Below are 14938 nucleotides of genomic sequence, written 5' to 3' on the forward strand. Positions count from 1 at the left end.
CGGGTATGGAATGTTGTTGATTAAGTCGTTTATAATAGGAGTGAAATAATTCAGAAAATTTAGGTTTTTAACTTCCAGATTTCACAATATAATATATAATAGTAATAATTTAAATATAAATAACTAATACAGTCAAACCTGTTTTTATGCGGTAGATAGGAACCGCATAAAAAAACGCATAAAAAAATCGCACGAAACTTCGCAAGTGGCTATAAAAATAGTTTTAGCAACACAATTAAAAAAATATTTTTTATGCGGTGAATAGGGACCGCATAAAAAAGTCTCACATAGAAAATAACTCGTTTTAAAATCGTAGTCTTAGTCTCTAAGGAAATTACCTTCCTCTTCGCTTTGTTTTTGCTTTTATTCATTTTCAGGGATTATGTCTAAACATAAAATAAAAATCCTAAAATTTTATATCTAAATAGAAAAAATAATACAGTACATTTACCTTCAATTTACACTTTGAAATGAATCTTATCTTAATGGTCCAGGAATGTGAAAGCACTTTGAAGGTTTAATTAACGTAATTAAAACACACGTAAAATTTATTGACAACAGATGTCAGCACTTGACTGCATCGTCTTGTCTATCGTCTGTTTTACATATTTTTGTCCAAGTGGTGTTTTGTTGACTTAAAAAATAAATTATTTCATTTTTCACATATTCGTGCAATAATATTACTATAATAAGTTCATTTATGCTATAAGTTTATTTAGCTATAATAAGTCAACGTGAGACATGACAAAACGCATGAGACTAGTCGCCAACTATACCGCACAAATAAAAAATCGCACAAAAAAAGACCGCATAAAATCAGGTTTGACTGTAATATAAAATAAGTTTTATATTATTGCTTATTTTAAAATGGCAAAAAGCTTGATTTTTAGGGGTGAGATGAGTTTTAAAAAATGTTGTAAATGCTAATAACTAGTTATATATTTATTAGTCTCTCACACTACAGATATGAGAGGTGATCTCCCATCTATTTCCGTACCCCTTGACTTTTAACTATAAAAATTTAACAGTATCAATGCTTTTGATACACAAACCTTCCTGCAAAATTTCAGAAATTTTGACAAAAGACACAGGAGGTATTAATTTTCAAACTGGATGAACAAAGTCGAGCTCTCAAACACGCTAGCACACTAATACAAACGAAAAGAAAAGTCTTTCATTATTTTTATTTTATTAATTTCTCGACGATTTAAGGTCCCTTATGAACGTTCGGAAACACCTGTGTATTTTGTCGAAATTTTCTGAAATCTGTAGAGATTTGTGCATTAGGAGCCTTGCTGCTATTAAATTTTCGTGGTTAAATGTCAAAGCGTTTGGAGATAGAAGGTTTTACGTGTTATATGTCGAGTGGGAAAGGACTTAATAAAGATTAATAAATTCTTTATTAGCATTTACAAAGTTTTATAAAACTCATCTACATTGCAAAAATAAAGCTTTTTGCTATTGTATAATAGCTAATAATATAAAAGGCTTTAAAAATAAAATCTTTTAAAAGATGACGCCATACATAACTTTTCTACGGAAAAGCGCATCAATTCATTAATAGATTATTTTACATAAGTTATGTCACTACGGAATTGAGCATACAAATTTAGTATGAATTTCTGTATAAACTTTACGACACACATAAAAAAATACAGTTTTTAAAATAACTGAAAAATCTACCACTAGAAATTTAATATAATCGTCAAATAGCACTGATAATCTTTAGTATGAAATATAAGTACAATAATTTTTAATTATTTAAACAAATATTTAAACTTTTTGCCAAACAGAAATATTCTCGTTGATATATAAAAGGAAATAGTTCCTATTTACTTAGTAACAATATTATTTTTGTAATTAATATTTATTTAACATATATTATGTGCTTGTAAGTAAAAATTAAACCAATAAATACAGTAGATTTTATATTAAATGGAATATGGTATTTTTTCATTGAATTAATTACATCAGAAAATTTCACGATGATGTATTGTTCCTGATAATATCAAATGATATGCAAACGAAACAATAATCAATTTATTGTAGTCAGAAAATTCCCCTTCATAACGCTTCTTTTACTGTGATTTCTCATGAAGTAAATTACTACGATTTGTTCTCTTTAAATATGAATCTCGAAAAAAGCGACAAAACAGCCAAGCGTAAGAGAAACACATGAAATTTAACAACAACAGAGTCGTGTTGGTCTGTTCGCAATATTTCCCGCTATAATACATGTATGTGGCTAATAAATTAACAAAACAGCCCATAAACATTTGGGCAATTTGCATTATAGTAATTGTCATGGCAATAAACACAGGTACTTTTACCTTCATTGCCGTCACAGCGTAATAAGAATACATGAAGCTGTGTACAAACATATTCAGCGTCATACACCAATATATGCTGGACGATTCATTGGAATTGACGTGCCATATTGAAATCAGAGTTAAAGCATGATGATACCAATGCAAAAATATTACCTTGCGTTTACGAAGGACAATAAATAACGTATCGCCGAATTCAATAAGTTTTGACCATGTAAATAAAGACATCCATAATGGAAGCGGGTGATATTTTAATGCAAAGCTGAGATTGCATACGGAGAACATAAATCCAAACTCTCGAATTAAAATCCACAATCCGGGAAGCAGTCTTAAGGTGCCACAAATACTGAATGCTGCCAATAATATATTCCAGATGACAAGAGGCCAACGAAGCTGAAACGGGGGCCTGGACTTCATATAAGTTTGCAAAGAAAAGATAATTATTACGTATGCCAGTGACAGAGGAATGGAGTAAGGAAAAAAACTCTGAGTCCACTTATTGTCAACGTATTGACGTAAATATTCTTCTACGTAAAGTGATTTTAATTCTCCTCTAGGTGCGCTATTTTCGACAGTCTCCATATTATGCTGAAAAAGAAAAAATAATACATAATTATTTGCGATTTAGTTTATTTCGTGCATATCAAATGTTTATTACTAACAGATGAGCCGGCGTTATTCGGGCAAATTGTAACGATTGCGAACATCAAGGTTATTAGATTATAGCCGATCTTAATTAAAGAATTAGGTCTTCCCCTCTCCAGAGGCTAATTAGAGAATTTTCAAATTGGTGTAAAATATGTTCGATTTGTCGCAAAAACGCAAAAAAACGCATCTAAAATAGCACAGTAGAAGCAGAGTTCTTCAGGGCAATTCTTAACCCTCTTCCTTACTCTGCGGGGCGGATTTTCAAAAAACCTTGTTAGTGTGCATTCTCATGACGTACCTTAACTGTGTATTAAATTTTAACTGTTAACTCCTAACCGTTTGGGCTCTGCTCTTATCATTATCATTATCAACCCATCTCGATTATAAGATAAAGCATATATGTTCACTTTTTTGATTGGCTAACTACATAAGTGTGACATCTATCATTATTATAATTAACCAAATAATAATCGTTAATTCACATATTTATATGTAATAGAATAATTAAATAGTTATGAAAATTGTTTCTCAAAAATGTTTTAGATAAATATCTTTATCAATTCTCTGTAAAACTATTATCTCATAATAACCGATTAAATATAATTTTGTGTCCCTCTTCATTTGTTTCTTGAATAAAACATATTGAGTCATCCGACCGTCAAGTTAATGAAGGGTTAAAGTCGAATAACAATTAACGTTATATAATTATTTTTCATTTTAGATATAGTAAAACTTTTCCTCCTAGATTGTTCGTGTTTCTGATTGTACAGTAGATAAAAACCACACGTATTCTTTCCACGGCTCAGGTAATTCGTCGGTTTATTACTAAATAATAAGGTTTATTACTAAATAAATGCAATTTATAATATATTTTCTGACTATTTATTGCAAATCATCTAAATGACTTTTAATTCAAGGAACTAAAGTATTTATATATACCCATTTCTTTTTAAAAAATATTTTTCTGCTGAAATTAAATCTATTGTATGTTTTTCGAGCAGGATAATTCACTTTTGTTTAAGTTACGTTTAATAAACTAATTTCAAAATTATATATTAATAAAAATTAAACATAAATATTTGCCTATTAAGGAGTTAATTAACGAAAAAATTGATTATTGTTGCTAATGATTAAGAAAGAGAAAACAGCGAAAATAAGAAAAGAACAAAAGTATAAAACATAAATAAAATTAGAAACTTTTCACGCGTAAAAATCTGTAAATATAAAAAATGTAAAACGAAAGATTCGGATAAAATTTATACGAAAGTCACGATCCACGCTTAAACAGTTTATTGTGAAAGAACAATATCAATAGTGATTTTTGCTTGAGGAAAGTAAATTCTTACGACATCCATTTATTTTCTTATCTATAAATAATAAAATAGACGAAGGTAAGCGTCATTACATTTAACTTATTTTCTAAACTTCAACAATATTTAAGTAAATATTTAAATTAAGTTTTTATAACGATAACTAAATGATCACAATGAAGCTGGAAAGTTTAGATGCTATTGAACAATTCTACCGTTATAAATTATTATAGTGAGTGTGTTTTAATGCAGTTGCACCTATTTACGTATTATAAACAATTGAATAACTCACTTTCTTATAAAAAAAACCTTAACCCAAAAGAAATACTTTATCTGTTTAATTTATTAAGATTTACTTCGAATTTGGTCATGGATGCTAAAGTTTTTCAATGAGTGTTCTAATCCTGATATGTTAGACTCCTTTCTTCACCACTCGATCATTCAAATTGTGGGTCTGGTCGAACTTATGATCGAACAAATCATATCTGTCATAGGTCGAATAGGCACGCAATATCAGTGACCGAATAATCAAAAGAAATTTGAATCATCATTTGAGTGCGACGATCAGTGGCAAAATGGGTAAACCACTAACAACGGTTATCATTAACGGGTGTGCTCTTAATCAATGAATTAGCCAGGTGGGATTTACCGGTTTTCTTCACGTGTGTACAACCTACGTTGGGACTATTTTGTTATAGAACGTTCTGTGCGATACATGCCGTTTTTGTAAATTGCCCAGGTGTATTCGTGCTTTAATGCAGTGATGATATAAGTGTAGAAAAGGTAAAGAGATTAATAAATAGAAAATAAATCAATAAATACGGTTTGGAAAAAAAAAATTACAATACTTTATAATCTAAAATGTACTAAAATCATTCATCATATTCCCCTTAATTAGCGTTATCCTAATGTAGAAAAAATTATTTCCAATGATTTTGTTTTACATATGAAGATTACAGGTTTCAAATGAAAATAAAACAATTATAAAATAAAATAAAATATTATAAAGTTGTACCTGTGATCAGAATTTCAGACTGTATTATTCCGAAGAGGAAACAAAAATAATATTTTAGAGTTAAAATTATTGATAATATCTCAAGGAAAATAATGAAACGAAGTGTATTGGGTAAACCTGTTTTCTCGATAATAATTCTCTTACCACCGCAAAAATTTTAGAAATAAGTTTTAAAATATTTTATATGAATTAATATTTGAACTAAACAAATTTATTTGTTCTTTCAGAATTTTAATGTGATTAAAATTAATCAAGTTTAACAATAATTATACATTTAATGTTGAATGCTTACATACAGCTCACTTACTAATTATTTTTTACAATTTTAGCTGATTTCCTGCGCTCAACCTCCTTGTAAATGTTGTTTACGTAATAACCTTGCGAATGAAAGTAATAAAGGTACGACGAAATCATTTCATTTCAATTTAATATTTATATGAATTATACGAGTCTAAAAGTACTGAATGGAGATATTTAAGAAATTTCGAATATACAAATTAATTAGATATGTATTATCTTAAAATAACAATTTAATTTATATAAAGTTAAAATAAAAATTATATAATTTTACCTGTAAGGATGATTGTAGTAGTAGAACTGAAAAACAGACTGATATATTCTCGTTATTTAAATTTTCCTTTAATTTTCCTACTTAGTGAGAGAAAAAGAACAAAAATGTAAACAGGTTTCTATCAACTGCTAATAACTCTGTTAAATTTCATAATTGACGTTTAATTTTGGAGTTAAAAATTTCACAATAAATGAAAGTTTTTCCTTTCAGGTGTAATACTTATTATTCGAATTTTCTTAAATATCTCCATCCCCTTATCAGTACTTCTACAATCGAATAATTCATATAAATTTTAAACTTAAGTGGATTGACTTCGTCATACCTCTTTGGAAACAAGGGAAATCTGCCAAGATAGTATGACGCCGGAGTAAAAATTTTTATAAATCGAAAGCTGGCCTCAATTCAGAAAAAGATAGAATGCGTAGGCGTGAAAAAATAAATGAAAACTCCACTTCACTACCATTAGTAAGGCACGAATCCGCGACTTGTGTTTTGTGGTTTTATCAGGCAGACCTATAGGGTACATCCTACCACTGTGAGGAACCCTAATGAATACGAACGTGTCAAAAAACCCAAAAATTTTTTGGTGGTCGTCCCGAATATTAAATTTTAAATATATTATCCATGTATTTAAGAATGAAAAAAATTCATATTTTGTAAAGAATTTAACAGGCAGACATCAGACAACAGACAGACAAATAATCTTTATTAGATCCCGATACCGCTGTCGGGAATGCTGTTCAATCGGCACAATCGGGAATGCTGTTCAAGACATACATTTTAAAGAGTTTTATAGAAGAAAAATCACACACAATTAAAATTTATAATTCTAACAAAATTGTTTGCATTTGTGATTCCTATAACAGTAATAAATTCTGTAGCCATTGTTTAGCAGTGGGCGTTTATACAAATATATTGCAGAGGTATATATCATAGTATTCGAGAAATTGGCAAAGAAATGAAACAGTAATGGAATTGTCTCATATTAAAAACTCGGGTAGAAAAGGATATTCGGGATTTAAAAGAAACTACAGAGTTAGTTTCACATAAGGAGAATAATTTTGATAGCAGCTAATGTCACGAAATAAAACACGATTAGTTTTAAAGAAAAGTGTTAAACCTATAAATCCTCTTTGTAATAATGTCCGAACCTATGCTGGTTGTCTGGAGTCGCTTCGAAAAAACACTTGGTTTAGATTCTGTATGAAAAAAAACTATTACTCTTTTAAATAAATCTTTCACAACATGGTAATTAACAAATGGAAATAAGCACCCCATGTAACTACAACTCCTAGACAAAAAATTAGAATATTCACCTAACTGAAAGTTTAGTGTACATTTTCTCATGAACAACACAGAGTACAAAACTTTTACGACACTACATAAACAATGTCTATGTATATTTATTATACCCATTAATCAGACAAATTAACTCAAAAGTTCTTTTTTATGAATGAAAATGAAATGACAAAAAAATAGAATAACACTGTGACTGTGACAAAAAATTAAAATATTAGCTAAATATGGGTTAAATATAGGTAATACAATAAAATAAACTTAACATTTTGTGGCGTCGCCATTTGCCATAATTACTGCTCGCAATCTGTCAGGCATGGTGCGGATTAATGTTTCACGTTCGTTTCTGGTAATGCAGTTCCAAATGTGTCGAATGCACGTCACTAGTTCCTCCGTAGAAGTTGGGCACCGTTCATTAAGTCGTCGTTTCATGATTCCCCACAAATTTTCAATGGGATTTAAGTCTGGGGAAATGCTTGGCCAAGGTAGGATTGCAATCTGTCGTTCTTGTAACCAACGTATCGTTGACTTTGCAGTATGAAAGGATGCCCGTCTTGTTGAAATAGAAATGTTTCCTCAACTAAATTCTCTGCGATGGTATCATAAATGTCTCTAAGATGTCTTGATATGTCTGTGCATGACACGTTCCAGAAGAATACACAGTTGTCCTATGCCGTTCGCACTCATACATCCCCAGATCATGACTGACGACGATGCAAACTTTACGGATCTCTTCATACAATCCCTTTCAAAGGCCACTTTGGTTGTTCTCCATACACGTGGGCCTTGTTTACCACAGGAAACACAAAACAGGGATTCGTCACTGAAGAGAACGTTATTCCAGTCGTCTTATCCCAATATGAGCCTCTCTCTGCACCATCTGACACGCGCTTGTCGTTGCTTTTCGTTAGAGATGGCTTCGTCTTGGGAACACGGCAGTTGAAGCTCAAGTCCTTCAACTTTAGGCATGCGGTTCGGCTACTAACGTTCACTCCAGTTGCTCTCCATTGTGCATGCAAGTGTTTAACGCTCTTAAAGCGGTTTCGCATGACAATCCTTCTCAAGTTTCTCTCATCCCTCGCAGTCGTTGCTCTTTTACGACCACATTTCTGGCGTTTGTTAGTTAAAACTTGAACACGGTTTTGTTGTTTCAGTATTAAACCACTATAATACAACACCTTAATTTTGCTGAGAATTAGATATTTTAATCACAAACGCTTTCAACCTGATTAACAGGCCATCTTCAGGTCTACAAAAAACGATAATGGAACAGAAACGTTCCATGTATAGAATATAAATATTTAAATCAAAATTTTTAGAACAAAAATTTAAAAAATATACAATAGAGACGGAATAAAATATAAAATTAAAATATACAAGAGAATAAATAAAAATAAACTAAAAAATATAATATACATAATAAATCTTCCCATAACTGATTCTAGCATGAGTTTTCAGTGAATTTTTTAATCATGTATTTCCACGCCGACGACAGGCTCTCAGCATCTCTCGCATTCAAACATCCTTCCCGTAGCCTACTCCTATATATTTCAATCTTCTCCGCTGTCATTGATAAAGTGGGGGAAGATACCGGTTTTATGAAAGAAGTGGCTAATAAGAAACAAGCAAGAATGATTTTAAAAAGAGCCCCAAATTTATATAAGATATTGAGAAATGATAAGGATAGAATAAAGACACAAGAGAAACCAGGGGTCTATAAAGTTCCTTATGAAAACATCCAGCTAGATGTTAAGAAAGACTACATCGGCGTCACCAACAGGAGCTTAGGGGTAAAGCTTAGTTCACACTGAGCGAATAGCGAAAGCGAATGCGAAAAGCGAAAAGCGATTTTTATTCGCTTAGCGAAATTGACCCTACGACCAAAAGCGAAAAGCGGATTGCGAATTTTAAGGAGCCAATCATTTGCAAGCAAGAGAAAACGTCATCTCGAAAAACAAAAATGGCTGCTTCCGATATTCTGTTGTTAACCACGTTTGTTTACTTACTGAGAGAAAAGATACTAAAAAAAGAAAGCGATGTTGGGTGAGAGATATTTTAAAAAACCGAGAATTACATGGTTACCATGCTAATTTGGTGCGAGAAATGAGACTGAATGACAAAGAGAGTTTTTTTAGGTAGGACTGTTTATACTATTTTATTCTCTTTAGTAAGAAAATATATGAATAACAAAAAATTTATTATAACACTTTTTAGGTTTTTTAGAATGACGAATGAATTATTCGATGAATTGCTCTGTAGAGTAGGGCCATTAATACGCAGAAAGGATACGAATTTTCGTAAAGCCATATCTCCGAGAGAACGTTTAGAAGTCACATTAAGGTAGAGTTTTGAGTTTATTACGCGATCTTTACTATTTACCGATTGAAATAAAACAGAATTTGTGATTTTATATCGATAAGTAAGCAAGCATACTTGCCATTGATATAGTTCTAGTTTGTTTAAATTTTATTTGTTGCCACCAATGTAAGTTTAAAATAACTTTATCCATTGATTCACAGAATAATTTTTACGATTAGATATAAGATATAGGATTCCTTATTTTGTTTCATAATTCATAAAAAATCGTTCAATGGTGGGTTTAAATAAAAAAAATTGATATTTAAAACTTATATGTTTATAATTATATTTTAAATTAAATAAGACTTTTGAGATCTCGTTTTATATCTATATTGAAAATGTATTTATTTATTTTAATAAGGAAATATAATAATAGATTATAAATGCAAGTGATAAATGATTTGTTTGATAATTTTAGGTATTTAGCTAGTGGAGATTATCAAATTTCCCAAGCATTTGCATTTCGAATGGGTCGATCAACCGTTTGTACCATAATTAAAGAAACTTGCGAAGCTATTTGGAATGTGTTGGCAAAAGAATATCTGAAGTTTCCAAGCAGAGAGGAATTTGTCAATCTTGCTATGGAATTTGAAGAAAGATGGAATTTTCCTCATTGTGTTGGTTCTATAGATGGGAAACATATACAAATGGTTTGCCCTCCAAATACAGGCTCTTTATATTATAATTACAAAGGAAACTTTAGTAAAGTTCTCCTAGCTGTAAGCGATGCCAAGTATAGATTTATATATGTTGATATAGGAGGATTTGGTGGAAGAAGTGATGGAGGTATATTTTCCCACTCGAGTCTCGGCAGGTCGCTGGAAACTGGAAAATTGGATTGGCCACAATCATCACCAATAAGTGGAATGCCTAGTAACCTACCATATTTTATGGTAGGTGACGAGGCATTTCCATTAAAAACTTATTTACTAAGACCATACCCTAGTAGACAATTAACAACAAAAAGAAGAATATTTAACTATAGACTCAGCCGAGCTAGACGTGTTATAGAAAATACATTTGGTATTCTTTCTGCACGTTGGAGGATTTTATGCAGATGCATTCAAGCCTCTCCAGAAACTGTAGATAGTATTATAAAAGCATGTGTGTGTCTGCATAATTTTGTGATGACGAAAGAAAGCAAAGTAAATTCAGACATGAAATATTATTGTCCCCTCCATTTTATTGATAAAGAGGCTGCTGATGGAACTATTATAGAAGGACAGTGGAGAAAGGAGATAGGAAGTGGACCATCTCTTCCTCAAAGACCATGTCAACAGCATAATTATTCACTATGTGCAAGAGACATTAGAGAACAATTTGCCACTTATTTTCAAGAAAATAATATTTTACCATGGCAATTAAATTATGTAAATCGTATCGAATAACAAATATATAATAAAATGTAAAAATCAGAAATAAAATAATTTTTAAATACTAGAATGTTTTATTTACAAAATTTTATTATGTACAACATGATTATTTATATAACAAATTATGTATAACATTACAAAAGAACATTTATGAATGTTCTTTTGTAATGTTATACATAACTTCCTCTATCTTAAAACGAGCCTCTGCTCGCTTTTGTGGAGAAAGGTTTCTTAACCTGTCAGCTAAACTGACACTATAATGATACAGCTCGTCTTCTTTTTGCTGTTTGTTCACCATTGCCTCTGTTAACTGAATTAAAGTGTGCACATCATCTTCCTTATTTTTTTTTCGACGCTTTGGTGGCAAAGATTGTTCTGTAGATGACGATGACGTGCAAGGTACATCTTTTGAAATATCCCTAAAAACAATAAATATATATAGGCTATACATAGCAGATAAAAAAAAATTAAACAACAAGTAATAAAATTAAAACATGAATGTAGACTTAAGAATACAGGTATAAACTAAAAAAAAATATTTGATGTATGTAAGAGCATTTAACATTATTATTAAATAACTTGAGATAAGGAATGATTAATTTACTAACAACATATATTCTTGTGTTCTATCCAAAAGTTAATATATAGTTTATATTACATTGAAAGACTTTGAAAATTTGGACTTCCTGGATAAGACATCTGAACAGGACACATCTCTTCCACATCTTCACTTTGTATGCCATCATTTAATAAAAGATTGCTACTAGTTCTAATAAAATAAAGAAAAAATGTATAAGTGAAGTTTTATCTAAATTATTTTTCAACTTTAAAAAAATTTGTTTTTAACTATGACTTTTTATTGTCTTATATCATTATTCATTATAATATTTAATAATATACTTCTGTTACATACTGTGAAAATTGTACATCCTGTCCATCGAATATATTCATTAATAGGTGCATTTGAGAAAACCATTTCCAATTGCAATTGTGGAGGTCATCCACACCTGCACCACTTCTAGTTTTTTCATCTATAATTTTTTTTTCTTTTCTGTAGGTATCCACAAGATTTTTCCATTTTTTCTTTACTTCTTCAACTTCAAAATAATAACAACAGAAAAATAAAATTCCATGTTAAAATATTTATAAATAATAATCAATGAAAATTAACAGCATTGTTCTTCCTTATATTATTTTATAAATACTTATTAAAATTAAATTAAACTTTTAAAAGACAATCATTCAATATACAGTGGTATTTTGCCATTCTGTACTTTGTATGGGTATTTTTTTGTTTTTAATGATTTATGTATGCTAGGTTTGTAAACTTATTGTTAAATTTGTCTTAAATTCTACTTAAAAGGTTTTTATAAGTGTATTCTTGGGGGACTGCAGCTGATTAATTTAATTTACATGTAATTATTACAAAAAACCACCCCTCAATGTTTCACAATAATATTTGTTATTAATAACTATCAGTTATTAAATATTTTTAGAATGTTTTGGTATTTAAATCTATCGCTATCAAAATATTGCCTAAACTCTTTGGTTAATATTAAAGTTATTTATATTTGTCTCATATTAAATATGAATTGAGTCATTATTTAACTTAGCAAATTTTATATGTTTAAAACCCAAATAATCTTATTAATAACCTAAATCTTTTATTTACATAAGAAATAATATACAAATGCATGTGCTTCAAATTTGATTGTTCATTTTACACCGAATAGTTTGTACTTGTAGTTAGGCCTACTATATGCAAACTTCACTCACCTGTCAAATTAAGATTCTCCGCAATCAACTTCCATCTATTTTCCTTCAGTTGAATATCTTTGTACCTTCGATCCATTTTTATATACAAAAATGGAGCAGCTTCCATTTCTTCTAATAATTTTTCGACATCTACTCTACTCCGAGAAGAAGTTTGTGTCGCCATCTTGTAAACAACAAGAACCACGTGACAACTAGAAGGAATCTGATTGGTGGCGAAATTTTTTCGCTAGCGAAAAAGCTCGACAGTTCCGAACTTCGAAGCGATTCGCGAAATGGTAAAATTCGCCGGAAACGACGTCATGTCTGACGTATTATTCGCTCTGTTTTTCGCTTTTCGCCAGCGAATCGGCGCTCAAGTGTGAACTAAGGCTTAAGGCTAAAAGAACATCGGTATAACGTAAAAAAAGGATCCAATACCACGGTTTTATCACAAATGTCGCAAGTCCAAGGTTCGATAGTAAAATTGGACGAGGCAACGATTATAAAACCGGTATCTTCCCCCACTTTATCAATGACAGCGGAGAAGATTGAAATATATAGGAGTAGGCTACGGGAAGGATGTTTGAATGCGAGAGATGCTGAGAGCCTGTCGTCGGCGTGGAAATACATGATTAAAAAATTCACTGAAAACTCATGCTAGAATCAGTTATGGGAAGATTTATTATGTATATTATATTTTTTAGTTTATTTTTATTTATTCTCTTGTATATTTTAATTTTATATTTTATTCCGTCTCTATTGTATATTTTTTAAATTTTTGTTCTAAAAATTTTGATTTAAATATTTATATTCTATACATGGAACGTTTCTGTTCCATTATCGTTTTTTGTAGACCTGAAGATGGCCTGTTAATCAGGTTGAAAGCGTTTGTGATTAAAATATCTAATTCTCAGCAAAATTAAGGTGTTGTATTATAGTAATCCTTATTAATATTGATAAAAATATTCATTTACTATTTTAGAAATTATATTTTTAAAAGTTTTGATAAACAAATTCTACTTTATAATTTATGAAGTATAAAAACACTTTGTGGTTAATAATCTGTAAAGAATTATAAAAACGGCCAGATGTCCGAGGAGACAAAATAGCAACCTACCACTCTGGGAAACCGAATTCCGGATCGAAAAATCCCGTGGAATTTTTCGTGAGATATTCCGTTTCTCGTCCCCACCTCCTCAGCCACCCATTTGTGGGTCTTGCCGAACTTGCAATTGGCTTGCTGAAACAGGCTCTCTTAGTCCCCATATGGCGGAAAGAGTTAAAGTATTATAAAGTATTTCGTATTTTATTATTATTAAAATATCTGTTTGACGTGGATACGGCAATACAACTCATGGAAATGTGCCAAAAGAGATTCCTTCCGATGAGAGTTACTATAAGAAATAGGTTTAGTGATCTCAAATATCTGATATACGTTTTATTTCCGTCAGGAAATATATAGAAGTTTTAAATAATTATAGGTATAACAAAGACTGCATATTTGAATATGCGTAAGAATCTTAGCGATGCAGCACGGAAAAAACGCCTCATTATGCCTCAGTTTGCATTGTAGAGACTCCAATGTGAGTTTTTATGTGGTAAGCGATGAAACAGCATTGTAAGTTTCATCCCTCGATCTCGATTATAGGAGTGTTCTCTAGTAAGAGTTTTGTATACACTCGCCCATACCGATTATTATTAGCATTTTTCCCTTTTTATAATGGATAGTATGCTAATGAGGACATTTTGATAAATTGTAATTTAAATAAATTTATTTACTTATACAGTCGACCCCCCTATAACACGGTAGATACGTTCCGTGTTATATGAATCCGTGTTGTATGAGTCACTTAAATACATGAGCCAATCACAGCCCGGCACGTGTGCAGTTTAGGGGCTACGACTGTTTGAAAGGTTTTCTTCCATAAAATTGATCGATTCTAGACTAATTTGACTCAACATTTTCAAAACATGTATAATTTTTTGGGAATAATCCATATAAACTATGCTATAAACAAAAAATTGTAGGATTACTTACTGAGTGTGCACCGTTCGACGATGCCATTGCTTTTTTTTTTTTTTTTTTTTTGTAACTCTTTTCGCCCAGTGGGCACTAAGAGGGCCTCTTATAGCAAGCCCATTATGGGTTCGGCCAGGCCCACAATGGGGTGGCTGGGTGGTGAGGGACGGGGGACCGACATATCCGGACGGACCACCCCCCGAAAAATTCCTGGGGATTTTTCGACCCGTCCGGATTCGATCCCGGGTCCCCCAGGGCGGCAGGC

The 14938-nt window shown here is 31.1% G+C and overlaps 3 protein-coding genes across 3 annotated transcripts; 1 reads left to right on the forward strand and 2 right to left on the reverse strand.

Annotated features, from left to right (window-relative positions):
* Positions 1 to 1930: 1930 nt before the first annotated feature.
* LOC136979492 (very long chain fatty acid elongase 6-like) lies at positions 1931 to 8216 on the reverse strand. Its single transcript, XM_067275500.1, has 3 exons — positions 7908 to 8216; positions 7686 to 7835; positions 1931 to 2915 (listed from the first exon to the last, which is right to left on the reverse strand). Exons 1-3 carry the CDS (start codon positions 8214 to 8216, stop codon positions 2079 to 2081), a joined length of 1296 nt encoding a protein of 431 aa, XP_067131601.1. The 3' UTR covers positions 1931 to 2078.
* A 979-nt stretch (positions 8217 to 9195) lies between these two features.
* Positions 9196 to 10913, forward strand: LOC136979493 (uncharacterized). The gene is made up of 3 exons (XM_067275501.1): positions 9196 to 9302; positions 9382 to 9507; positions 9944 to 10913. Exons 1-3 carry the CDS (start codon positions 9271 to 9273, stop codon positions 10911 to 10913), a joined length of 1128 nt encoding a protein of 375 aa, XP_067131602.1. The 5' UTR covers positions 9196 to 9270.
* A 36-nt stretch (positions 10914 to 10949) lies between these two features.
* LOC136979535 (transcription factor Adf-1-like) lies at positions 10950 to 12998 on the reverse strand. Its single transcript, XM_067275539.1, has 4 exons — positions 12675 to 12998; positions 11812 to 11995; positions 11557 to 11667; positions 10950 to 11317 (listed from the first exon to the last, which is right to left on the reverse strand). The coding sequence occupies exons 1-4, from the start codon at positions 12835 to 12837 to the stop codon at positions 11047 to 11049; spliced, it is 729 nt and encodes a 242-aa protein (XP_067131640.1). The 5' UTR covers positions 12838 to 12998; the 3' UTR covers positions 10950 to 11046.
* Between the last annotated feature and the right edge of the window lie 1940 nt (positions 12999 to 14938).

Source organism: Centruroides vittatus, unplaced genomic scaffold (genome assembly GCF_030686945.1).
Source record: "Centruroides vittatus isolate TY-2023 unplaced genomic scaffold, ASM3068694v2 contig_628, whole genome shotgun sequence".
NCBI lineage: Eukaryota > Metazoa > Arthropoda > Arachnida > Scorpiones > Buthidae > Centruroides > Centruroides vittatus.

Coding starts and splice junctions, on each gene's coding strand:
- LOC136979535 (XM_067275539.1), bottom strand. CDS start 12,837: ATGGCGACACAAACTTCTTCTCGGAGTAGAGTAGATGTCGAAAAATTA. Junction 11,668..11,811: donor CAGGATGTACAATTTTCACA/GTATGTAACAGA, acceptor TTATTTTATTAG/AACTAGTAGCAATCTTTTAT. Junction 11,318..11,556: donor AATTTTCAAAGTCTTTCAAT/GTAATATAAACT, acceptor TATTGTTTTTAG/GGATATTTCAAAAGATGTAC.
- LOC136979493 (XM_067275501.1), top strand. CDS start 9,271: ATGAGACTGAATGACAAAGAGAGTTTTTTTAG. Junction 9,303..9,381: donor GACAAAGAGAGTTTTTTTAG/GTAGGACTGTTT, acceptor AACACTTTTTAG/GTTTTTTAGAATGACGAATG. Junction 9,508..9,943: donor CGTTTAGAAGTCACATTAAG/GTAGAGTTTTGA, acceptor TGATAATTTTAG/GTATTTAGCTAGTGGAGATT.
- LOC136979492 (XM_067275500.1), bottom strand. CDS start 8,216: ATGCGAAACCGCTTTAAGAGCGTTAAACACTTGCATGCACAATGGAGA. Junction 7,836..7,907: donor AGTGGCCTTTGAAAGGGATT/GTATGAAGAGAT, acceptor CGAACGGCATAG/GACAACTGTGTATTCTTCTG. Junction 2,916..7,685: donor TACTGCAAAGTCAACGATAC/GTTGGTTACAAG, acceptor TTTCTTTTTCAG/CATAATATGGAGACTGTCGA.